This window comes from Leucoraja erinacea, chromosome 38 (genome assembly GCF_028641065.1).
Source record: "Leucoraja erinacea ecotype New England chromosome 38, Leri_hhj_1, whole genome shotgun sequence".
NCBI lineage: Eukaryota > Metazoa > Chordata > Chondrichthyes > Rajiformes > Rajidae > Leucoraja > Leucoraja erinaceus.
Window position 1 is genome coordinate 6,472,378 of NC_073414.1, and position 26,135 is coordinate 6,498,512.

Below are 26,135 nucleotides of genomic sequence, written 5' to 3' on the forward strand. Positions count from 1 at the left end.
CATTTTGCGATCTAGCCGTGCATAATAAGTAAACTCCAGCATAGCAGCAGCAGGGTGCCTGTGCAGAATGGGAGCCCGGGGGGCAGGACGTTCCTCCTCCCGGCCGCTAGGTGGCGAACACCCGACGCCGCCTCGCCGCCTACCATTCATCACCGTGCCCCATTGGGCAAAGGCCGTGGGAGCCGTGAGCCAATGGCGGAGGGTGTTGTTGGGTTGTCCGGGTTTCTGGCGTCGTGAGGGGAGAGAGAGGGAAGAGGAGAGAGAGAGGGGGAGAGGGGAGGAAGAGGAGAGAGAGGGAAGAGGAGAGAGAGGGAGAGAGAGGAGGAAGAGGAGAGAGAGGGGGGAAGAGAGAGAGAGAGAGAGAGAGAGAGAGAGAGAGAGAGAGAGAGAGAAGGATAGAGAGAGAGAGAGAGAGAGAGAGAGAGAGAGAGAGAGAGAGAGAGAGAGAGAGAGAGAGAGAGAGAGAGAGAGAGAGAGAGAGAGAGAGAGAGAGAGAGAGAGGGAGAGAGGGAGAGAGAGAGAGAGGGAGGGAGAGGGAGAGAGAGAGAGAGAGAGAGAGAGAGAGAGAGAGAGAGAGAGAGAGGGAGAGGAGAGGAGAGAGAGAGAGAGAGAGAGAGAGAGGAGGAGAGAGAGAGGGAGAGAGAGAGTCAGAGAAAGAGAGAGAGAGAGGGAGAGAGAGAGAGAGAGAGAGAGAGAGAGAGAGAGAGAGAGAGAGAGAGAGGGAGAAGGGAAGAGAGAGAGAGAGAAGGGAAGAGAGAGAGAGAGAGAGAGAGAGGGGAGAGAGAGAGGGAGAGAGAGAGAGGGGAGACAGATGGGGAGAGAGAGAGGGGAGAGGGGGGCGACGGAGGGGAGGGAGGGGAGAACGAGGAGAGGGGGGAGAGGGGAGAGAGGAGAGAGAGGGAGGGGGGGGAGGAGAGGAGGGGAAGAGGAGGATAGAGTGAGGGAAGGAGATAGGGGGAAGAGGAGGGAAGCAGAGAGAGAGAAGGGGAGAGAGTTTGAAGGGGAAGAGGGGAGGAGAAAAGGAAGAGGGAAGAGCAGGAGAAAGAGAAAGTGGGAGAAATAGAGAAGGGTGAGAGTGAGAAAAAAAAGGGAGACAAGGGAAGAAGAGAGGAAGAGAAAAGAGAAAAGGAGAGGGGGAGAAAGAAGAGGCGGGGTCGTGGATCAAGTCGGCGCCAGCGTCTGGCCAGCCCCGCCCACCTCCGCGCTGATTGGTCCAGCCGGTAAGTCTGCGTCCACACGCGTGCTCCCATTGGCCGCTCCACGTGTCTGTCATCTCGGGGGCGGGACCAGATGGCTCATGATCCCGCCCCTACAGATTTAAGAAGGCTCTTGGTCCTCCAAAATATTCCAAATTGAATTTATCAAAGATCTTGCTATAAGATCTTTGGAATTTATATTGTAGGTGGCTTAAAAGGAACTGCAGATGCTGGAAAATCGAAGGTAGACAAAAAATGCTGGAGTAAATGTTTATATATTTCTTTTTAGATTCTCAGAAATATTGACATACTGATCATTCAAAGTCAAACATATCACAAGAAGTGATGCTATTCTATGATTTAACGTTAATTTATCGTTATTGTTTTATATTATTTATATTTAGTATTTTCTGAGTCATTCACAACTGTCACTGTATGTCAGAATTAGGTCATTCGGCCCATCGAGTCTACTCCACCATCCAATCATAGCTGATCTATCGTTCCCTCCCAACCCCATTATCCTACCCCCCCCCCCCCCCCCCCCCCCCCCCCCCCGTAAAGTTTGACACCATACTAGCCAAGAATCTGTCAATCTCCTAATGGCTTAGCCTCCGTACCAATGATTTCCACAGATTCACCACGCTGACTATAGAAATTCCTCCTCATCTCCATTAATTAATAATGTTTTATAGTTTATGTTTAATGTTTTATGTGTCATTCCTAACTGTCACTGTATGTCATATTGTCACTTGCGGGCGGAGCAACAAGGCAAATTCCTTGTATGTGAATACTTGGCCAATAAACCTATTCATTATTCATTCATTCTAAAGGTACGTCCGGTTTTGTGCAGGAGGATGGCGGAGCTTCATATCATTGGGCAGATTGTCGGAGCAAGTGGCTTTCCTCAGCACAGTCTCTTCTGCAAATGGGGACTGCACGCAGGTGAGGCTTTCATTGGGGGTTGTGGATGTTATGGATTGTTACCTGGTCGTTGATTCAAGCTAGGTTTATAGATAATGCACCCTTCAAGTTCTTATTTGTCGTTTGCTTTTAAGGTAGAAGAAAACTAATTTCATTTCTTATGGGTTCTTTACAAGCTCAGGACATCCCAAAGCAGCTTACTGTTAATGAAATACCGTAGGAAGTGCACTCACTGACATCACATAACGCATGCTGCAAGGCCTTAAACTTACATTCCTCCACTAGGTATTATAGATTCATAGTCATTGAGTGATACAGCGTGGAAACAGGTCCTTCGACCCAACTTGCCCACACTGGCCAACATGTCCCATCTATACGAGTCCCACCGTTTGGTCCATATCCCTCTAAACTTGTCCATGCACCTGTCTAAATGTTTCTTAAACATTGCGAGAGTTACTTCATGACCCTGCTCCTTCCCTCTTGTCTATTGTTCCCCCCATCTCAGCAGCCCACTGTCTCATGAACTACCCTCCTCCAATCTAACTGCCTGCACATTCCTCTGAAATACTTTGCCAGTGGCAACCATGCACCCAACCACCAAGAAGGAAATAATGGAGGGAACTGTGTTGTTCAGAAAAGATTTACTGAATTGATCTGTGGCTGAACTGTGGTTGTTCTTTATCTCAGCAACTCTGGCGCTGTGAGGCAGCAACACTGGCGCTGCACCACTGTACGCCCCACAGTATCAATTTTTGTTTGATTACTTTCCGCTTTTCCACCTCTGGCCTAAAACATGCCTATCCAAAGCAAAAACATCCCAATTTAGTTTGGTGCATTTTCTAAAGAAATATGAAACATAACCTGTAAAATGGCCGAGCTAGTAAGTTAGCCAGATATTCTGTGAATACAAATCAGAGTTGTTTGGACACTACTATGATTGATCTAAGATAGACACAAAATACTGGAGTATATCAGTGGAACAGGCAGAGAGAAGGAATGGGTGACGTTTCGGGTCGAGACCCTTCCTCAGACCAGCACATAAAGTGGATTGATATAGATGTGTTTAAGAAGGAACTGCAGATGCTGGAAAATCGAAGGTAGACAAAAGTGCTGGAGAAACTCAGCAGATGCGGCAGCATCTATGGAGCAAAGGTAATAGGCTGTTTAAGCACGTACTGCATAAATACGTGGTACTCCACCTGCAACTGCTCGGACAGGAAGGCTCTGCAGAGGGTACTGAGGGGTAGTGATCATTGGCGTCTCCCTACCCTCGGCACAAGAACTGTTCCAGAACCGCTGTCTGAAAAAAGCTCAGAGAATTGCTAAGGACAAACTGCACCCCCTCCACATACACCTAGATCTCCTGCCATCAAGCAAGAGATATCGCAGCATCAAAGTCCGGACTACAAGACTGCTAAACAGCTTCCTGCCTCAGGCTGTGAGGCTGCTAAACAGTCACTCTGTACTCACAGTCACCTGATTCTGCGGCTTGGCACGGACACTTTAATAACTGGCACTGGCCACTTTAATAACTGGCACTGGCCACTCAAATCAGCTGCCCCGGACATTTTTATGATTGGTTTTACTGTATTTTAACGTTGTTGTTTTACCTGCTTTTAACTATTTATACCGTTCCATCAGGGACTGGATTGTTTTTTAGTGTTATTATGTGTGAAATGTTTTAAATTTCATGTGCGATGCTCCGCTATTCCCTGGGAAATGTCTTTTCATTTTGCACTGTACAACTGTTGCTTGCAAGATGACAATAAAGGTTGATTGATTGATTGAAGAAGGAACTGCAGATGTATAGATGTTTACCTGATAGACAGTATGTTGCAGAGAAGGGCTTAGTTCTTGGGTTGCATGAGTCTATATTTCTATTAACAGGATAGTAAAAGGCCTAGATACTTGCTGGGTGTTTCTTCTTTAATAATTCACATGGTGGTAATAACTAGATCCACATTTTCTGAAGAAGGGCCTCGACCCGAAACGTCATCCATTCTTTCCATCCAGAGATACTGCCTGTTGCGCTGAATTACTCCAGCATTTTGTGTCTATCCACATTTTCTATCTGTTGCGTGCTTTAATTATGATCAACTTCCTTCTTCCTGCAGGTTGTGCTTGGAAGCTCCTGTCTGGCTTGAGGGAAGGGCAAACGCAAGTGGACAACCCAGCAATAAAGGAGATGTCCTACTGGTCACATCCTGTTGATGTGCACTATGCAACCAAAGGTCTCCAAGGTGAGTTTTGTTGGGGTAATATATTTACTGTGATTACCAGAGAGCACTCAAGGAGGCTATTCAACTCTCAGTAGTTGGCCCCTTATTCCCATTGCCCTGGGCCAGTCGGGGCAGCATGGTGATGCAGCGGTAGAGCTGCTGCCTTAGACTGCCAGAGAACCGGGTTTGATCCTGCCCACAGGTGCCGTCTCTATGGAGTTTGCACGTTCTCCCCGTGACCTGTATGGGTTTTCCTCCAATGCTCCACTTTCCTCCCACACTCCAAAGACGGACAGGTTTATAGGTTAATCGACTTCAGTAAAAATTGGGGGGTGGGAGATTACAACTTTCACGTGGTCCACCCTGTTTCGACTAATGCAATCAACTCGACGTGCACAAACGGAAGATCAAATTGAACAAGTTGTCCAACAACTTTAGGCTGTGCACGCTGCACGAAAGAAGAAGAAGTAAAAATTGTCCCTAGTGTATAAGCTAGTGTTAATGTGTGGGGATCGCTGGCTGGTGTGGACTTGGTGGGCCGAAGGCCCTGTTTCCATGCTGCATCTCTAAACTAAACAGTCTAATCCTTCTCCATGAAAACTTTAACATTAATAAAATTATGGTCACTGGTCCCAAAGCGCTTCCCCACTGACACTTCAGTCACTTGCCCCACCTCGTTCCCCAAGAGGAGGTCCAGTGTTGCACCTTAGACATAAATGCTGGAGAAACTCAGCGGGTGCAGCAGCATCTATGGAGTGAAGGAAATAGGCAATGTTTCTCCAGCATTTTGTCTACCTTCGATTTTCCAGCATCTGCAGTTCCTTCTTAAACACCAGTGTTGCACCTTCTCCAGCTGGGCCCTCTATATAATGACTAAGGAAGCTATTTTGAACACTGAGCAAATTCCACCCCATCCAAGCACTTTACACACTGGGTGATCCAGTCAATATAAGAAAAGTTGAAATCTCTCACAAACTATTCTATTTAGTTGATTATATTATTGTTAGGTACCGAGATATAGTGGCAAGCTTTTGTTTTTGTGTGTTAGCTAGTCAAAGTAAACAGTATGCATGAATACAATCAAGTCGTCCACACTGGATAGATAAAGGATGCAGCGTTTAGTACAAGATTTTAACAGCTATCTGCAATCTCCCAATACATTTGTTCCTCTAATTCAAGCTGACTATTGTGAGGTCTATAATACAATCCCAGTGTTGAGATAAAGAGCATTAAAGACTCGTGTCTGCACCGTGCCCCAAAAGTCACCAGGTTTTCTTGCTATTGAGGGAGTGCAGCGTACGTTTACAAAGTTAATTCCCGGGATAGCGGGACTGTCATATGCTGAGAGAATGGAGCAGCTGGGCTTGTATACTCTGGAGTTTAGAAGGATGAGAGGGTATCTCATTGAAACATATAAGATTGTTAAGGGTTTGGACAGGCTAGAGGCAGGAAACATGTTCCCAATGTTGGGGGAGTCTAGAACCAGGGGCCACAGTTTAAGAATAAGGGGTAAGCCATTTAGAGACGGAGACGAGGAAACACTTTTTCTCACAGAGAGTGGTGAGTCTGTGGAATTCTCTGCCTCAGGTGGAGGCAGGTTCTCTGGATGCTTTCAAGAGAGAGCTGGAGAGGGCTCTTAAAAATAGCGGAGTCAGGGAATATGGGGAGAAGGCAGGAACGGGGTATTGATTGGGGATGATCAGCGATTATCAGATTGAATGGCGGTGTTGGCTTGAAGGGCCGAATGGCCTACTCCTGCACTCTATTGTTTCTGTGCACTCCTCTTGTGTCGGGTGTGATACAGGAGAGAGTAGTGATCGGGTTGTTTTGTTTCCTTTCATGGTTTAATAGATCACCGCCATACATCGTGATGAGGGTGCCTGAGGTTCTGTGCTTCGGGTAACGTCGGGAGGGGAAGGGAACAATAACTGGGCGGATGGGGTGGGGGGGAAATCCTCGGCATGGGCAGCCATCTGACCCCGTTGTCCCTTCTGCCTGCTGCAGGCTGGCCCAAACTCTTCCTGCAGGTCTGGCACCAGGACTCCTTTGGCCGGAGCGAGCTCTACGGCTACGGTTTCTGCCACATCCCCAGCAGCCCAGGCTTCCACCAGATGGACTGTGTCACCTGGCGGCCTCTGGGCACCTGGCAGGAGCAGCTGTCCCAGATGTTTGTTGGCGGCGGCCCCCAGCTGAAACACAGCGACCTGATCCACACCGGGGCCGACCGCTACCGACTGCACACTGTGGCCATGGGCAAGGTCCACCTGCAGCTCAACATCATCCTCCGCAACTTCGACCGCTACGGGGTGGAGTACTAAGTGGTGAGCCGGCACTGTCGCGGGGAGTGGACGTTTACCGGGCAGGAGGGATCCTCCCCACTTCCCGCCGGTCGCCTGCCATCTATGAGACAGTCTTCAGAAGATCCTCCGATCACATGCAGCACTGGTGGAGCCGCTGCCTCTTAGCACTAGAGAGCCCAGGTTCGATCCTGACCTCGGGTGCTGGCTGTGTGGGGTTTCCACGCTCCCCGTGTGACTGCGTGGGTTTCCTCCATTTCCGAAAGACGTGCGGGTTAGTAGGTTAATTGGTCTCTGCAATATTATGCAGGGAGTGGGATAATACAGAACTATTGTGAACACGGGGGCGGGGGGGGGGGCGATGGTCAGTGTGGATTCAGTGGGCCGTAGGGACTGTTCCCAATCTGTGTCGATCAATCAATCAATCTATTAATCAGTTCAATCAATCAAGCTTCACAAAGATCTCAACTCCAGCTCTGCTGCACGGATTTGGTGCCTGTGTCTAAGAACAAGAAATAAGAACGAGAGCGAGCCAGTTGGCCATGGAATCTGCTCTGTTATTCCATACGATCATGGTTAGTTTGCTCTTGGTCTCTGCCCCACCATCCTGTGTGATCCTCATAATCCATGACTCCCTACAGTTCCAACGTTTGCCAGTCCCAGCCTGTGAATCCGCAGCTCTTTAGGATAGAGAATTGCAGAGTCATAATCCTGAGGGAATATCCTCCTCATCTCCATCTGAAATGTGGGATTCTTTATAATTGAAATTAGTTCTAGATTTCTCCTCGCAGTGTAATATCCTCTCAGCCTCCAACCTGTCAAATGTCCTCGGAATAATATTGGCTATAATATTCATAAACTCCAGTGGATGTAGATTCAAGCTGCTCATACTTTATCAGACAACCTGTTTGTCCCAGTAATCCACCTAATCGACTCCTTGAGCTATCTCCAGTGCAAGTACATCTCTCCTTGGAGAAGGCGACCAAAACTATATGGCGTATTCCCTCCTTGGTCTCACCAATGAAAAGCAAAAAACAAAATGCAGGTGCTCGAAATCTTTAATAAAAACAGAAACTGCTGGAAACATTCAGCGGGCCAGGCAGCTTCTGCGGAGAGAGATAGAAGGCCCTTTGTTAGAATTGAAATACAGAAAACGAAAGTTAGATTTAACTGAGACACAAGGAACTGCAGATGCTTGTTTACAACAAAAAGCACAAAGTGCTGGAGTAACTCAGCGGGTCAGGCAGCTCTTATGGGGAACAGGGATTGGTGACGTTTCAGGTTGGAACTCTTCTCCAGACCCGATCCGAAATGTCCCATATGCATGGTCGGTGCCTGACCCGCTGAATTACTCCAGCACTTTGTGTCTTTTTTCAAGATTTCTCTCACACTAAAAACGTAACTAACTTTTCTCCCTCTGTCCCCATACTCTTGACGGATCTTTGACTTGAATGATCAGCTCTCTTCCCCTTTCCACAGATGCTGCCCGACCTGCTGAGTGTTTCCAGCATTTGCCGTTGTTGTTTGTCGTCTCATGAATATATTTATATAAAAAGTGTGTCTACTTTTGTACTTGTTGCAATAACAGCTGATGTCCTTTTTTCCCTTCCTATTTACTTGCCGTGATGGGCATTGATCTGGGTGGCGCAGCGGTAGAGTTGCTGCCTCACGGCGCCAGAGACCCGGGTTCAATCCTGACTACGGGTGCTGTCTGTAAAGTTTGTACCTACTCCCCGTGACCGTGTGGCTTTTCTCCGGGTGCTCCCGTTTCCTCCCACACTCCAAAGGCCTACAGGTTTGTAGGTTAATTGGCCGCTGTTAATTGTCCCTAGTGTGTAGAATAGTGCTAGAGTATTGCTCAGCCCAGACTCAGTGGGCTGAAGGTCCTGTTTCCACACTGTATCTCAAACATCCATTTCCCAACTCACTGACCATCGCATTGGGCTGGGGCACTTGTTTTAACTCTGGTCCTATCTCATTTCACCTATCTGTGTTTAATCCCTAGATAATTCATTTATTGCTGCAACATATCAGAATACTTTGTGTTCATCTTTCCCAAGGTCTGCAATGGCTGCAGAGCGGTGATGTCTAAATCCCGTTTCACATCGCGCTGTATCTCTAAACTAAATTAAACATCAGAGCAAGCCCACACATGCCGAAGAGAGACACAAAATGCTGGAGTGACTCGGCAGGACAGACAGCATCACTGGAGAGAAGGAATAGACAAGAGGTGCAGGAGTAGGCTATCCGGCCCTTCGAACCATTCACTGTGATCATGGCTGATCATAGCCTCTGAGTATGAATAATAATAATAATATATTTTATTGTCATTGCACATAGGTGCAACGAGATTTGGTATGCAGCTTCCATCCGATGTCATAACTTAAAACAACTAATAAAATTTAGATTTAGATACCCCGAGAAACATGATTTATAAAAGGAACAGTGAAACAGTCAAAACAGTCTAAAGTGCAAATGTGTCTCGACCCGAAACATCACCCCTTCCTTCTCTCCAGAGATGCTGCCTGTCCCGCTGAGTTACTCCGACATTTTGTGTCTGTCTTCGGTTTAAACCAGCATCTGCAGTTCCTTCCAACACAAGTCCACACATACCTTGGGCTCAATGACAAATCCCTACAGTCCTTGCAGCCTCAAAGGGCCTGGGTGCTGATGTTGGGTTAATACTCCCTCCCTGATCACCATCATTTGCCTTGTGTGGTTCAATGACTTCCAGCTCATGACCTTGTGGCTGCGTTTTGCTCATGGAGTTGAGTGATTGAAAATTCTGAAGCCAAACAACAAACTCTATGATTTTTAAAAACTTTGCCAGTGTTGTTAGTACACAATGAAGAACCCTCTCTCACACCAACTTGCACAGCGGATGCTGTACATCGACAGGAGGTGCATGAATGATGCTGGTGTGCATGTCACTGAGAGGTGCCATCAGTGGACATGCACCCCAGTGACACCTCGCCTCTATCCAACCACAGATAATATCTGAAGAACTAATGCAAAGGAAATAAATAACAGGAGGCATGTAACATGACTGCTGACTTGATTTCACCCAGGTTTCTCGATCGCACAAAGTCAGGATCTAACCATGGTGTAATTACAACATTTAATCAACGATCTGATCTGCTAAATAATAAGGTCGGCTGCAATCATTTAATATTTGTATTTTGTCCAAAGCAATCAAGTTCTCTTTCTCGTCTTCTTGACTGGACTGTGTCTTTTATATTCTGCCTCTAGAAACTGGACTGTGCTCTCTTTCTCCTTTTCCTTCTATTGCTCGTTCCTCCTTTCTTGTTTCCTCTCTAACCCCCCTTCTCTCTCTCGTTCTCTCTATCCCCTTCGCTCTCTCGTTCTCTCTGTCAACCTCTTCTCTCTTGTTTGCTCTCTCACCTTCTCTCTCTCATTCCCTCTCTCACCCCCGTCTTTCTCTCCTCTCACACCCCCTTCTCTCTCTCATTACCTCCATCACTCATCCCCTTCTCTCCCTTGCCCCTCTCTCCCCTATTCTCTCTTGTTTTCTCCCTCTTGCACCCTTCTCTCTCTCCTTCCCTCTCTCCCACATCCTTGCTCTCCACCCTGCACTGTGCCCCCTCCATTAAACCAGCACTGGACCCATTTCTCCACCTGTGACTGGTATGCAATAGAAATGTGCACAGTGTTATTTTTAAAACCAGAGGTATATTACTATATGTAAAATGATTTTTTAAACATTTGATTAACGTGTGAATTGTATATATCTAAATAAATACCGTATTTAAAAAACGTGGAGTTATTTGTTATTGGATGGATTAAATTTTCACTGGCTTTAAAATGAATGGGCTGAGTTGGGCCAAAGGGCGTGTTTCCATGCTTTGGGCACTGCTCAGGTCTTAAACTCCAAACTCAAGTTGGCACCCTCATTCCCAGAAATGGAGGTACAAGGGTACAGCTACTGGAGGAGCAAAGATCAGAGCTCTAATCCTTGATCTCTGCACTTGCCTGCAGTTTCCATGTGTTTTATGTTTTACCAAAATAATGTGCATTTTCTGTTGAAGGTAGACACAAGATGCTGGAGTAACTCAGCCGGATAGGCAGCATCTCTAGAGAGATGGAATGGGTGACGTTTCAGGTCGGGATCCTTCTTCAGAAGACCCGAAACGTCACCCATTCCTTCTCCAGAGATGCTGCCTGTCCCGCTGAGTACTCCAGCGTTTTGTGTCTATCTTTGACTGGATAGACTTGGTTTATACTCTCTAGAATTTAGGAGACTGAGAGGGGATCTTATAGAAACTTACAAAATTCTTAAGGGGTTGGACAGGCTAGGTGCAGGAAGATTGCTCCCGATGTTGGGGAAGTCCAGGACAAGGGGTCACAGCTTAAGGATAAGAGGGAAATCCTTTAAAACTGAGATGAGAGAACCTTTTTCACACAGAGAGTGGTGAATCTCTGGAACTCTCTGCCACAGAGGGTAGTTGAGGCCAGTTCATTGGCTATATTTAAGAGGGAGTTAGATGTGGCCCTTGTGGCTAAGGGGATCAGAGGGTATGGAGAGAAGGCAGGTACGGGATACTGAGTTGGATGATCAGCCATGATCATATTGAATGGCGGTGCAGGCTCGAAGGGCCGAATGGCCTACTCCTGCACCTAATTTCTATGTTTCTATGATACTCTACTGCTGCCCACGAAGTGCAGAGAGGATCGGAGGACACTCTCCATGGACACCATAGGTCAGGGCAAGCATTGGGTTAAAGTGGACAGTGGGCTCAGTTTAGTTTGCCATTATTGTCACGAGTACAGGGGTACAGTGAAAAGTCTTGTCGTTGTGTGCTATCCAGTCAGCGAAAAACTATATGATCATCCTGAGCCGCCATCAAAGTCATTGGAAACCCTCGGACTATCTTCAATCGGACTTTACTGGACATTATCTTGTGCTAAAGAAATACAGGATATTCCTTTAATCCCGTATCTGAACACTATGGATGGCTTGATTATAATAATGTATAATCCTTCCACTGGCTAGATAGCATACAACATATAAGCTTGTCACTGGACCTCGTGTACACATGACCGCAAACTAAGCTAAACTGTACATGATTATAATCAAAGCATCCACAGTGTACAGATACAGGATAAAGGGTATAACGTTTAGGTCCAGGTAAAGTCTGATTGTCTGAAGATGCTGGAAAATCGAAGGGAGACAAAAGTGCTGGAGAAACACAGCGGGTGCAGCAGCATCTATGGAGCGAAGGAAATAGGCAACGTTTCGTGCCGAAACGTTGCCTATTTCCTTCGCTCCATAGATGCTGCTGCACCCGCTGAGTTTCTCCAGCACTTTTGTCTCCCAAAGACTCAGGTTGGTTAATTAGCCACTTAATTCGCCCCAATGTATGTGGGTGGCAGGAGAACCGGAGAGACGTTAACAAAAAGTCACGGATGGATTGTTCTGAGAACTAGCATAGACTCAAAGGGGTGAATGGTCTTGTTCTGCTTCATATGAGAAATGCTGTTCTATTTACCTCGCCTTGCCCTAACTCCACCTGTCTCTATATCTCCATCTTGTTACAAAATTACAAAATTCTTAAGGGGTTGGACAGGCTAGATGCAGGAAGATTGTTCCCGATGTTAGGGAAGTCCAGGACAAGGGGTCACAGCTTAAGGATAAGGGGGAAATCCTTTAAAACCGAGATGAGAAGAACTTTTTTCACACAGAGAGTGGTGAATCTCTGGAACTCTCTGCCACAGAGGGTAGTTGAGGCCAGTTTATTGGCTATATTTAAGAGGGAGTTAGATGTGGCCCTTGTGGCTAAGGGAATCGGGGGGTATGGAGAGAAGGCAGGTACGGGATACTGAGTTGGATGATCAGCCATGATCATATTGAATGGCGGTGCAGGCTCGAAGGGCCGAATGGCCTACTCCTGCATCTAATTTCTATGTTTCTATGTTTGTTCTCACTGCCTACCCTCTCATGTTCTCTGTTTCCGTTATCTCTCTCTATCTCCACACTATTTGCTTATCACATTGCTGCTTATACAGTATATCCCTCACAAAAGCCCAACCAGACAGTAAAACAAACAAGCTACTGCCTGCCGCCTTTGATCTGTATTAAGGGAGTGTTTAGTTTAGAGATACCTCGTGCAAACAGGCCCTTCGGCCCACCAAGTCCATGCTGACCACTCATCACCCGTACACTAGTTCTATCCTACTCACTAGGGACAATTTACAGGTGCCATTTAACCTGAGAACCTGCAAATCTTTGGGACATGGGAGAGAATCGGGGCACCTGGAGCAAACTCATAGGGAAAACATACAAACTCCACATAGACAGCAGCTGAGGTCAGGATCGAACCCGGACTCTCCGACCCGAATCGTCACCCATCCTTTTTCTCCAGAGATGCTGCCTGACCTGCTGAGTTACTCCAGCACTTTGTGTGTCCGACCTATGGTTATTCACTCGGTTTGTATTTGGGCACAGAGACCAGATGCAGCAAATCCAGTCGCAAGCTCTAGGGGGCAGCCACACCCCACAAACCAGTGTGCAGAACTCTGTTGAGGTCAAGGTTTACACAGAAAAGCTGGAGAAACTCAGCGGGTGCAGCAGCATCTATGGAGTGAAGGAAATAGGCAACGTTTCGGGCCGAAACCCTTCTTCAGACTGATCAGGGGTGGGGGTGGGTGGGGACAAGAAAGGGAAAAGGAGGAGTAGCCGGAAGGCTGGAGGGTGGGAGGAGACAGCAGGGGAGCTGAGGAAGGGGAGGAGACAGCAAGGACTAACAGAATTGGGAGAAGTCGATGTTCATGCCCCCGGGGTGCAGACTCCCCAAACGGAATATGAGGTGCTGTTCCTCCAATTTCCGGTGCTGCTCGCTGTGGCCATGGAGGAGACCCAGGACAGAGAGGTCGGAGACGGAGTGGGAGGGGGAGTTGAAGTGCTGAGCCACCGGGAGGTCAGCTAGGTTATTGCGGACCGAGCGGAGGTGTTCGGCGAAACGATCGCCCAACCTCCGCTTGGGTTAGGGTTAGGGTTAGGTGCCACCCCCCCACCACACATCGCCTCGTCCCCACCTGCCTTCCTCCGGACCCAACCCCCATCCCTGTCGAGTGTTCACCATCCCCCCCGACCTCCCCCTCTCCAACACCGAACGGTCCGTCCTCAACAGAGGTCTTACCTTTGTCCCCCTCCGTCCCCACCTCAATGAATTCCGCGCACACCACGACTTGGAGCGCTTCTACCGTCGCCTCCGCCTCACAGCTTTCTTCCATGGGAAGGAGTCCTCGCCCCCCACTGATGACCCCTTTTCCCGTCTCCAACGCACCCCCTCCTCGTGGAACCCCCCTCGTGGCCAATTTCCGGCTTTAGAACTTTTTATCAATAACTGCCGTCGCGACATCAACCGCCTCAACTTCTCCACTCCCCTGTCTCACTCCAATCTCTCACCACAGGAACGCTCTGCCATCGACTCACTACGCAACAACCCAGATTTGGTTATCAAACCCGCTGACAAGGGAGGTGCCGTGGTAGTCTGGCGCGCCGATCTCTACAAAGCTGAGGCCACGCGCCAACTATCGGACACCTCCTCCTACTTACCCCTGGACCATGACCCCACTGACGAGCACCAGGCCACCATCTCCAGCACCATCACCAACTTCATCCACTCCAATGCCCCACCCGACCGAGCCTCCAACCTCATCGTTCCCCAGCCCCGCACAGCCCGATTTTACCTTCTCCCTAAAATCCACAAACCAGATTGTCCCGGAAGACCCATTGTCTCCGCCTGTTCGTGCCCCACCGAACTCATTTCCAAATACCTTGACTCCATCCTATCACCCTTGGTTAAATCCCTCCCTACCTATGTCCAAGACACCTCAGACACTCTCCGTCGTCTCCGCTCATTCAATTCTCTAGGCCCTCACCCCCTCAGTCACCATGGACGTCCAATCACTATACACCTCCATCCCCCACCACGATGGTCTCACAGCCCTCCGGTTCTTCCTAGAAGCAACCCATACCCAGCCACTGACACTCTCCTCCGCCTAGCGGAGCTGGTCCTTACCCTCAATAACTTCGAGTTCGACTCCTCCCACTTCCTCCAAATACAAGGCGTAGCTATGGGCACACGCATGGGCCCCAGCTATGCCTGCCTATTTGTAGGTTACGTCGAAACAATCCTTGTTCCATACATACCAGGGCCCCATCCCCAACCTCTACCTCCGCTACATCGACGACTGCTTTTGTTCCACCACCTGCACCCACACACAACTGACTGACTTCATCCACTTCACCACTAATTTCACCCGGCACTGAAATACACCTGGACCATCTCCGACACTTCCCTACCATTCCTGACCTCACTATCTCCATTGCAGGTGATAGACTTCTAACCACATACACTTAAACCCACTGACTCCCATGGCTATCTGGACTACACTTCTTCCCAACCTGCTTCCTGTAAGGACTCCATCCCCTACTCCCAATTTCTCCGTCTACGCCGTATCTGCTCCACGGATGAGGCGTTCCACACCAGGACATCTGAAATGTCCTCACTATTCAGGGAACGGGGGTTCCCCTCCTCCACCATAAATGAGGCTCGCACCAGGGTCTCTTCCATACCCCGCAACACTGCTCTCTCTCCCCATCCCCGCACTCGCAACAAGGGCCGAGTCCCCCTAGTCCTCACCTTTCACCCCACCAGCCATCACATACAAAAAATAATCCTCCGTCAGTTTCGCCACCTCCAACGTGACCCCACTACTGGCCACATCTTCCCATCTCCCCCCATATCTGCCTTCCGCAAAGACCGCTCCCTCCATAACTCCCTTGTCAATTCTTCCCTTCCCTCTCGGTCCACCCCCTCCCCGGGCACTTTCCCTTGCGGCCGCAGCAGATGCAACACTTGTCCCTTTACCTCCCCCCTCAACTCCTTTCAGGGACCCAAGCAATCGTTCCAGGTGCGACAGAGGTTTACCTGCATCTCTTCCAACCTCATCTATTGCGTCCGCTGCTCTAGATGTCAGCAGATCTATATCGGTGAGACCAAGCGGAGGTTGGGCGATCGTTTCGCCGAACACCTCCGCTCGGTCCGCAATAACCTAGCTGACCTCCCGGTGGCTCAGCACTTCAACTCCCCCTCCCACTCCGTCTCCGACCTCTCTGTCCTGGGTCTCCTCCATGGCCACAGCGAGCAGCACCGGAAATTGGAGGAACAGCACCTCATATTCCGTTTGGGGAGTCTGCACCCCGGGGGCATGAACATCGACTTCTCCCAATTCTGTTAGTCCTTGCTGTCTCCTCCCCTTCCTCAGCTCCCCTGCTGTCTCCTCCCACCCTCCAGCCTTCCGGCTACTCCTCCTTTTCCCTTTCTTGTCCCCACCCACCCCCACCCCTGATCAGTCTGAAGAAGGGTTTCGGCCCGAAACGTTGCCTATTTCCTTCGCTCCATAGATGCTGCTGCACCCGCTGAGTTTCTCCAGCTTTTCTGTGTAACCTTCTGTTGAGGTCAATAACACTTGGTGGAGCTTCAGTCCGGAGAGAAACTTTAAATATTTGCTTCAAGAGGTTACAGTAACCCCAAGAGGACTCATCATTTAATGACATGTCACTTGGTCACAGTTGTTGCACTTTTGTTTTCATAGAACAAAGCATAGCACATCATAGAAATAGCTATCGGCCTATAATGGCTATACTGAACATGTTGCCGACCAACTTTTATCTGGCTGATATAATCCATATCCCTCCATTCCCTGCATATTCATGTGCCTCTCTAAGAGCCTCTTAAATTTCACCATCCTATCTTCCTATAAAGATACACAGAGTCTCTTGCCCAGAGTAGGTGAATTGAGGTGATTTCAGGTGAAGGGGACAAGATTTAATAGGAATCTGAAGGGTATCTTTTTCATACAAAGGGTGGTGGGTGTATGGAACAAACAAGCTACTGCCACCTTTGATCTGTATTAAGGAAGTGTTTAGTTTAGAGATACCTCATACAAACCGAGTCCATGCTGACCACTCATCACCCGTCCACTAGTTCTATCCTGCACACTAGGGACAATTCACAGATGCCAATTAACCTACGAACCTGCACATCCTTGGGACATGGGAGGGCTATCGGAGCACCCGGAGAAAACTGGGAGAGCTGCCCGAGGAAGTATTCAAGAAGGAACTGCAGATGCTGGAAGATCGAAGGTGCACATAATTGCTGGAGAAACCCAGCGGGTGCAGCAGCATCTATGGAGTGAAGAAAATAGGCGACGTTTCGGGCCGAAACCCTTCATCCGCTGCTCTAGATGTCAGCTGATTTACATCGGTGAGACTAAGCAGCGGTTGGGCGATCGTTTCGCCGAACACCTCCGCTCAGTCCGCAAGAACCTACCTGAACTCCCGGTGGCTCAGCACTTCAACTTCCCCTCCCATTCCCAATCCGACCTCTCTGTCCTGGGTCTCCTCCATTGCCAGAGTGAGCAACACCGGAAATTGGAGGAACAGCACCTCGTATTCCGCCTGGGCAGCTTGCATCCTGATGGCATGAATGTTGAATTCTCCCATTTTGCTGCATTTGCCCTTGCTGTCTCCTCCCCTTCCTTAACCCTCGAGCTGTCTCCTCCCATCCCACCGCCCTCAGGCTCCTCCTTCTCGCCTTTTTCCTTCCTTCTCCCCTCCCACCCCCCATCAGTCTGAAGAAGGGTTTCGGCCCGAAACGTCGCCTATTTTCTTCGCTCCATAGATGCTGCTGCACCCGCTGAGTTTCTCCAGGAATTTTGTGTGCCAGAGGAAGTAGTTGAGGCAGGGAAGATCGCAATGTTTAAGAAACATTGCTATATTTAAGAGGGAGTTAGATGTGGCCCTTGTGGCCAAGGGGATCAGAGGGTATGGAGAGAAGGCAGGTACAGGATACTGAGTTGGATGATCAGCCATGATCATATTGAATGGCGGTGCAGGCTCGAAGGGCCGAATGGCCTACTCCTGCACCTAATTTCTATGTTTCTATGTTTCTATGTCTAAACAGACAGGTACATGGATAGGACAGGTTTGGAGGGATGTGGACCAAACATGGGCAGGTGGGACTAGTGTCGCTGGGACATGTTGGGCGGTGTGGGCACGTTCGGCCAAAGGGTCTGTTTCCACGCTGTATCACTCTATGACTCATCCACTACCACCCTCTCTGGTGGTGCGTTCCAGGCAAACGCCACTTTGTGTGAAAAAGACTTACCCCACACATCTCCTTTGAACTATGTCACTCTCATCTTAAAACTTGGCCTCTGTTATTCAATATTTCCATCCTGGGAAATAGGGTCTGACAGTCTACCCTATCTATTCCGCTTCTGTTCTGTTAGAAACATAGAAACATAGAAATTAGGGGCAGGAGTAGGCCTTTCGGCCCTTCGAGCCTGCACCACCATTCAATATGATCATGGCTGATCATCCAACTCAGTATCCCGTACCTGCCTTCTCTCCATACCCTCTGATCCCCTTGGCCACAAGGGCCACATCTAACTCCCTCTTAAATATAGCCAATGAACTGGCCTCAACTACCCTCTGTGGCAGAGAGTTCCAGAGATTCACCACTCTCTGTGTGAAAAAAGTTCTCTCTCATCTCGGTTCTAAAGGATTTCCCCCTTATCCTTAAGCTGTGACCCCTTGTCCTGGACTTCCCCAACATCGGGAACAATCTTCCTCCATCTAGCCTGTCCAACCCCTTAAGAATTTTGTAAGTTTCTATAAGATCCCCTCTCAATCTCCTAAATTCTAGAGAGTATAAACCAAGTCTATCCAGTTCTGTTCAACTACAGTCTTTTTCACACAATGTGGCGATTGCATGGAACGCACCACCAGAGGGAGTTAGTGGATGAGTGATACAGCTTAGAAACAGAACGAGCTGATAACATTTAAATATCAGCCTCCAGTATACTCAGCTCCGTCATTAAACATAGAAAGATAGAAAATAGGTGCAGGAGTAGGCCATTCGGCCCTTCGAGCCAGCACTGTCATTCAATAAGATCAAGGCCAATCAACCGAAATCAGTACCCCGCTCCTGCTTTCTCCCCATATATCCCGTGGTTCTGTTAGCCCCAAGAGCTAAATCTAACTCTTTCTCTTGAATACATCGGTAAACAGGCAGTGTTTAAGAAAGAACTGCAGATGCTGGAAAATCGAAGGTAGATAAAAATGCTGGAGAAACTCAGCGGGCGCAGCAGCATCTATGGAGCGAAGGAAATAGGCAACGTTTCGGGCCGAAACCCAAGGGTTTCGGCCCGAAACGTTGCCTATTTCCTTCCAGCATTTTTGTGTACCTTCGGTAAACAGGCAGTGATGGGCAACTTTCACAAATTTGTCTTTGCCAGAATGTGGCAACACTTGTGTACTGCCTAGGTGAGGTCTGCTGTATGATATTGTATACAAAATGAAGCACTTCATTGTACCCAGGTACATGTGGCGATAGAGTGCCATTGATCTGGGCGGCAGAGAAATTCTGAGACGCCTTCTGTCTCTTTTGTCTATCTGGTTATTTGCCACAACATTCAACAGGGTGGTGCCAGAGTGTGGAATCTCTTTGCTTGCAGGTCCCAGGGGATCATCTGATACGATCATCCCACCCTTTTAAATCTCTTTTCCATATCCAGTACTCTGTACCAAAGATCCTATAGCGGAGCAAGATAGACCACTCCTTCTAAATGCAATGGGCTGATGTGTAGTACGCAACGGAGCGGAACGTGGGCCTTTTTTTCATCCATTTCAGTAACCGGACCCGACCCGACTCGCAGTGTAATCAACGTTGCGGGGGAACAGTTTGTGTTAATAAATTATAATTCTGAAAATGAGGAGAAGATTTTTACCAAAGAACTTTGATTTTTACGAGGATGTTTCCGTAACCGGCTTCCGTCTCCGCACTAGTATCTTTGCTCCGCTACGGGATCTTTGGTGCGGAGACGGAAGCCGGTTACGGAAATGGGGGCCGAGAATTACCCACGAATCTGCCCATGACCGTACTACGTCTTTTTCATCGAGTGGGCGATCTTGCTCGCTGTAGGGTCTTTGCTCTGTACCTTCCCCTTTGCTCTACCTATTGTACATGTGGTTGGCTTGGTTGCATTTATGTACAGTGTTATCTGATCTGTTTGGTCAGCTTGCAGATCAAAGCTGTTCCCTGTACCTCGGTACACGTGACTATCATAAATCTAAACCAATGCTTCTCTTGCTACAGAAGTTGCCACCATTTCCAGCACCTTCAGACTTCTCTGTCTGAAGAAGGGTCTCGACCCGAAACATCACCCATTCCTTCTATCCAGAGATCCTGCCTGTCCCACTGAGTTACTCCAGCATTTTGTGTCTATCTTCAGTATAAACCAGCATCTGCAGTTCCGTCCTACAGCATAGAAGCCATGCAGCATGGAAACAGGCCCTTTGGCCCAACTTCACTTTCCCCATGACCTTATGAGATCTCCTTTCATCCTCCTGCGCTCCAAGGAATAAAATCCTAGACTGCTCAGACCCTCAGGTTCTGGCAACATCCTCGTAAATCTTCCCTGCCCTCTTTCCATCTCTTTCACACAGAGAGTGGTGAGTCTGTGGAATTCTCTGCCTCAGAGGGCGGTGGAGGCCGGTTCTCTGGATGCTTTCAAGAGAGAGCTAGATAGGGCTCTTAAAGATGGCGGAGTCAGGGGATATGGGGAGAAGGCAGGAACGGGGTACTGATTGGGGATGATCAGCCATGATCACATTGAATGGCGGTGCTGGCTCGAAGGGCCGAATGGCCTACTCCTGCAACTATTGTCTATTGTCTATTAACAATATATTTCCTATAGCAGGGTGACCAAAACTGTGCCTTCACCCTATCCCCCTTGTTATACACCACTGTAAGATCATCCCTCATCCTCCTGCACTCCTTTTGCAAACGTAGGTCCTTTGTATTGTTGGAATAATGTCCACCAGCCATGGTTATCAGTTCATATTTCTGCTGTTGTTTCTCTCTCGCTGTTTCTTTGAGCCTGGGTTGAGTTAGTCCAGCTGTTCATAGCTGAGAGCTCAGTCCACTTCCTGTTTGGCGGGCCCCTTCCTGCCATGCCACAAAACTTCCTGTGACACGCTATGGGAGAGAGAATATAGCGGCTGTTGGAGCCGCTGCCTGGGTTCGATCCTGACCTCGGGTGCTGTCTGCGCGGAGTCTGCACGTTCTCCCTGATACCATGTGGGTTTGTCAGGGGATACGGGGCGAAGGCAGGAGAATGGGGTTCAGAGGGAAAGACAGATCAGCCATAATTGAATGGCGGAGTAGACTTCAAGATTCAAGATTCAAGAGAGTTATTGTCATGTGTCCCTGATAGGACAATGCAATTCTTGCTTTGCTTCAGCACAACAGAACATAGTAGGCATGAATACAAAACAGATCAGTGTGTCCATATACCATTGCATAAATATATACACACATGAATAAATAAACTGATAAAGTGTAAATAAACAGAAAATGGGCTTTTAATGTTCAGAGTTTTGTTCGAGTTTAATAGCCTGATGGCTGTGGGGAAGTAGCTATTCCTGAACCTGGTCGTTGCAGTCTTCAGGCTCCTGTACCTTCTACCTGAAGGTAGCGGGGAGATGAGTGTGTGGCCAGGATGGTGTGGGTCCTTGATGATGCTACCAGCCTTTTTGAGGCAGCGACTGCGATAGATCCCTGGACTTGATGGGCCGAATGGTCTAATTCTGCTCCTGGAACTTCTGAACTTCTTCACTTTGGAACATAGAGCAGTGCAGCAGAGAAACAGGCCCTTCGGCCCACAATGTCTGTGCCCAACATGTTGTCAAGATAAACTAATCTCTTTATCCCTCCATTCCCTGCGTATCCATGTTCCCTGCATATCCATCTAACTCTACTACCGTCCCTGAAAGGGTGCGTCAGTGTAAATAAATCTGCCCCGCACATCTCCTTTACACTTTCTCCACTTATCTTAAAGCCATACTCTCGTGTCTTTGATATTTCCATCCTGGGAAAAAGGTTCTGACTGTCTGCCCTATCTGTGTCTCCCATAGTTTTAAATACTTCTATCCGCATTTCTACCACATCCCAATGATCGTAAGGTGAGAGGAGTAGAATTAGGCCATTCGGCCCATCTAGTCTACTCCGCCATTTAATCATGGCTGAGTTATCTCTTTCTCCTAACCCCATTCTCCTGACTTCTCCCTAATATCCATTCTAATCAAGAATCTATCTATCTATCTCTGCCTTTAAAATATCCACTGACTTGGCCTCCACCGCCTTCTGTGGCAAAGAATTCCACAGATTCACCACCCTCTGACAAAAGAAATTCCTCCTCATCTCCTTCCTAAAGGAATGTCCTTTAATTCTGAGGCTGCGCCCTCTAGTCCTAGACTCTCCCACCAGTGGTAACGATTGGCTGAAGGGCCAGTTTCCATTTTATCCCTCACTGAGACCGTTCCCCTTTCACTTGCTGTAACTACCGCACCTACTTTCATTTAATACTTAAACCCCTGTCCCACAGTACGAATTCATTCCAAGAGTTCTCCCGAGTTTGCCCCGATTCGAACTCGGAGATTTACGGTAATGGCCACTCGTCGGTACTCAGGGCTCTCGTGGACATTTTTCATCATGTTGAAAATTCTTCACGAATCTTCCCGTGCTTGCCTGCCTTTAGCGAGTCTTCCCGAGTACCTGCCATTAGCGTAACCAGCCGCTAAGAGACGTCCCCGAGCTCCGACGTACCCGCTACGTTCATTCTCCGTGCTTACCACGAGTTTGATTTTTTTTTAAACTCGGGAGAGCTCTTGGAATGAACTCGCACCGTGGGACAGGGCTATTTACTCTGTTAACACTTCCTATAATGTTGCATGGATTTTCTGTGGCAGTTCTCCCTGTCACACTTCCTATATTTGTTTCACAGCTATTTCCAGTTACATTGACCCTGTTCACACTTCTTCCAATGTCACATAGAGTGATGCAGCGTGGAAACAGGCCCTTTGGTTCAGCTTGCCCACACCGACCAACATGCCCCATCTACACTAGTCCAACATGCCCGCGTTTGGCCCACATCCCTCTTAACCTTTCCTATCCATGTACCTGTCCAAATGTCTTTTAAATGTTGTTATAGTATCTGCCTCACCTATCTCCTCTGGCAGCTCATTCCATACACACATCACCATTTGTGAGAACAAGTTGCCCCACAGGTATCTCTTAAGTCTTTCTCTATATCTATCTTTTTTTAGAGATACAGCGCAGAAAGAGGCCCTTCGGTCCACTGAGTCCGTGCCGATCACCCATCACCCCGTACACTATCATTATTGTTCAGTTTAGTTTATTGTCACGTGTACCAAGGTACAGCTTTTGTTAAGGGGCTGTCCCACTTGGGCGACCTAATTGGCGAGTTTAGAAGAGTTTAGGAGAGTTCGAAAAAATGACATGTTGAAGACCTCCTTCAACTAACTTCGGGAAAATTGGACACCGAATAGTGGAGAGTGAAGATGACCTCCTTCGACCTCCCTTCGACCTCCCTTCGACTACGATGAAAACTATCTACGGCATTTTCAGGCATTTTCTGTTCTAAATTTTGAATGAAAGATACACCATTACCCACGATGGTTGGACTGGATAGACTTGGTTTATACTCTCTAGAATTTAGGAGACAGAGAGGGGATCTTATAGAAACTTACAAAATTCTTAAGGGGTTGGACATGCTAGATGCAGGAAGATTGCTCCCGATGTGGGGGAAGTCCAGGACAAGGGGTCACAGCTTAAGGATAAGGGGGAAATCCTTTAAAACTGAGATGAGAAGAACTTTTTTCACACAGAGAGTGGTGAATCTCTGGAACTCTCTGCACAGAGGGTAGTCAAGGCCAGTTCATTGGCTATATTTAAGAGGGAGTTAGATGTGGCCCTTGTGGCTAAGGGGATCAGAGGGTATGGAGAGAAGGCAGGTACAGGATACTGAGTTGGATGATCAGCCATGATCATATTGAATGGCGGTGCAGGCTCGAAGGGCCGAATGGCCTACTCCTGCACCTAATTTCTATGTTTCCATGAATGACAAACCCCCTGTAGAGCAGAACACAATATAGGACAACATAGGAACAGGCCCTTCGGCCCACAATGTCCATGCCGAACATGACATCAAGTGAAACCAATCTTTTCTACTTGTACGTGATCCATATCCGTCCACTCCCTGTATATTGCACTAAACATTATTCCCTTATCATGTATCTATACACTGTACATGGTATCGATTGTAATCATGTATTGTTTTTTTTACTGCTGACTGGTTAGCACGCAACAAAAAGCTTTTCACTGTACCATGGTACACATGGCAATAAACTAAATTAAATAACTAACTATTGTTTAAGAAGGAACTGCAGATGCTGGAAAATCGAAGGTAGACAAAAGTGCTGGAGAAACTGAGCGGGTGCAGCAGCATCTATGGAGCGAAGGAAATAGACAACGTTTCGGGCCGAAACCCGAGGGTTTCGGCCCGAAACGTTGCCTATTTCCTTCCAGCATTTTTGCGGGAGCAAAGGGAATAGGCAACGTTTTGGGCCGAAACCCTTCTTCAGAGAACTAACTAACTAACTAGCCTATTTGAAAGCCTCTTAAACACCACTTTTGTAATGCCTCCACCACCACTAGCTCTGGCAGCGAATTCCAGGCACCCACTACCCTCTGAGTTAAAAAAAAACATGCCCTGCACATCTCCTTTAAACTTTGCCTCTCTCACCTTATGCCCTCTAGTCTTTGACATTCCCACCCTGGGGAAAAAAGTTCTGACTGTCTGACAGTCATATTTTTAATCTACCTCTATCAGACTACAGACAGTGGGAGGATAGTCCTGTCTCAGACAGACACAGAGAGTGACGCAGACAGACACATACAGACCAACAGATAGCAAGCGGGTGCCTGAAGTCCGTGCCAGGTGATTTCCTTCCCACTCCTACAACAGGCTGGAGACACAAGGAACTGCAGATGCTGGAATCCGATGTAGAATACAAAGTGCTGGAGGAACTCAGCAGGTCAGGCAGCATCTGCGGAAGGAACATACAAGCGGCGTTTGGCCAGGCCCCTACTTCAGAGTGATTGTATTCGAATGGTAAAGAGGTGGGGTCGGGACAAAACCAATTAAGTGATAGGTGATTTAGGGAGGAACGGCAGGGGTGGGAGATTGCAACATTCACTGTTTCAATTAATGCAATCAGCCTGACGTGCACAATCAAATAAGATCAATTAGAACAATTTGTCCTACAACTTTAGGCTGTGCACGCCATACGCAAGAAGAAGAAGAAGGAACTGCAGACAATAGACAATAGGTGCAGAAGTAGGCCATTCGGCCCTTCGAGCCAGCACTGCCATTCAATGTGATCATGGATGATCATCCACAATCAGTACCCCATTCCTGCCTTCTCCCCATATCCCCTGACTCCGCTATCTTCAAGAGCCCTATCTAGCTCTCTCTTGAAAGTATCCAGAGAACCCGCCTCCACCGCCCTCTGAGGCAGAGAATGCCACAGACTCTCAAATCTCGGTGTGAAAAAAGTCTTTCCTCGTCTCCGTTCTAAATGGCTTACCCCTTATTCTTAAACTGCGGGCCCTGGTTCTGGACTCCCCCCAACATTGGGAACATGTTTTTACACAGAGGGTAGTGGGTGCCTGGAACATACTGACTGGGGAGGAGGGGGAGGGATTGTGGAGGCAGATAGAAATATATTTTTAAAATAGGTGCAGCAATAGGCCATTCGGCCCTTCGAGCCAGCACCGCCATTCAATATGATCATGGCTGATCACAATCAACATACAAGATACATTTATTTGTCACATGTGCCAGTTGGCACTGTGAAATTACATAACCAATCAATACCTCAATGGTGGCATATGAGACTTTTAGATGGGCCCGGCATCTGCTTCTTGCCTATGGCGTGCACAGCCTAAAGTTGTAGGACAACTTGTTCTATTTGATCTTCTTTTTGGTTGGTTCTTGGTTTCTTGGTCTTCCAAAATATTCCAAATGGAATTTAAACTGGAGGTGGTACCTCACGGTGGTACCCCATCTCCCCCCTCCCCCACACCTCTCTCCCCCTCTTCTCTCCTCCCCTCCCCCCCCCTCTCTCCTCCCCCTCTCCATCTCCCTCCTCTCCTCACCCCTCCCCTCCTCCTCCCACCCCCATCCCTCTCTTCCCCCCCCCCCCGTCCCTCTCTACCCTTTGTTTGTGCACGCCGGGTTGATTGCATTCGTCGAAACAGGGCGGACCAGGAGAAGGTTGCAATCTCCTACCCCAAGATGGGCCCTGATATGCAGGGAATGGAGGGATATGGATCATGTATAGGCAAGAAGGTTAGATTACCTTGGTATCATGTTCGGCACAGAATTGCACAGAGAGAGTGGTGAATCTCTGAATCTCTGGAACTTCTGGCCGAAGTTGGGCCAGTTCATTGGCTATATTTGTAGAGCCAAGGGGACAAGGAACTGAAGATAGACGGGAAAAATCAGCCATGATCAATTAAATGGCGGGTTTCGGCCCGAATGGCCTA

The 26,135-nt window shown here is 48.2% G+C and overlaps 1 protein-coding gene across 1 annotated transcript; it reads left to right on the forward strand.

The window, feature by feature from the left end:
* The first annotated feature begins 1,037 nt into the window (after positions 1-1,037).
* On the forward strand, positions 1,038-8,342 carry b9d2 (B9 domain containing 2). Its single transcript, XM_055663726.1, has 4 exons — positions 1,038-1,220; positions 2,027-2,138; positions 4,232-4,357; positions 6,341-8,342. The coding sequence occupies exons 2-4, from the start codon at positions 2,051-2,053 to the stop codon at positions 6,652-6,654; spliced, it is 528 nt and encodes a 175-aa protein (XP_055519701.1). The 5' UTR covers positions 1,038-1,220; positions 2,027-2,050; the 3' UTR covers positions 6,655-8,342.
* The last annotated feature ends 17,793 nt before the right edge of the window (positions 8,343-26,135 follow it).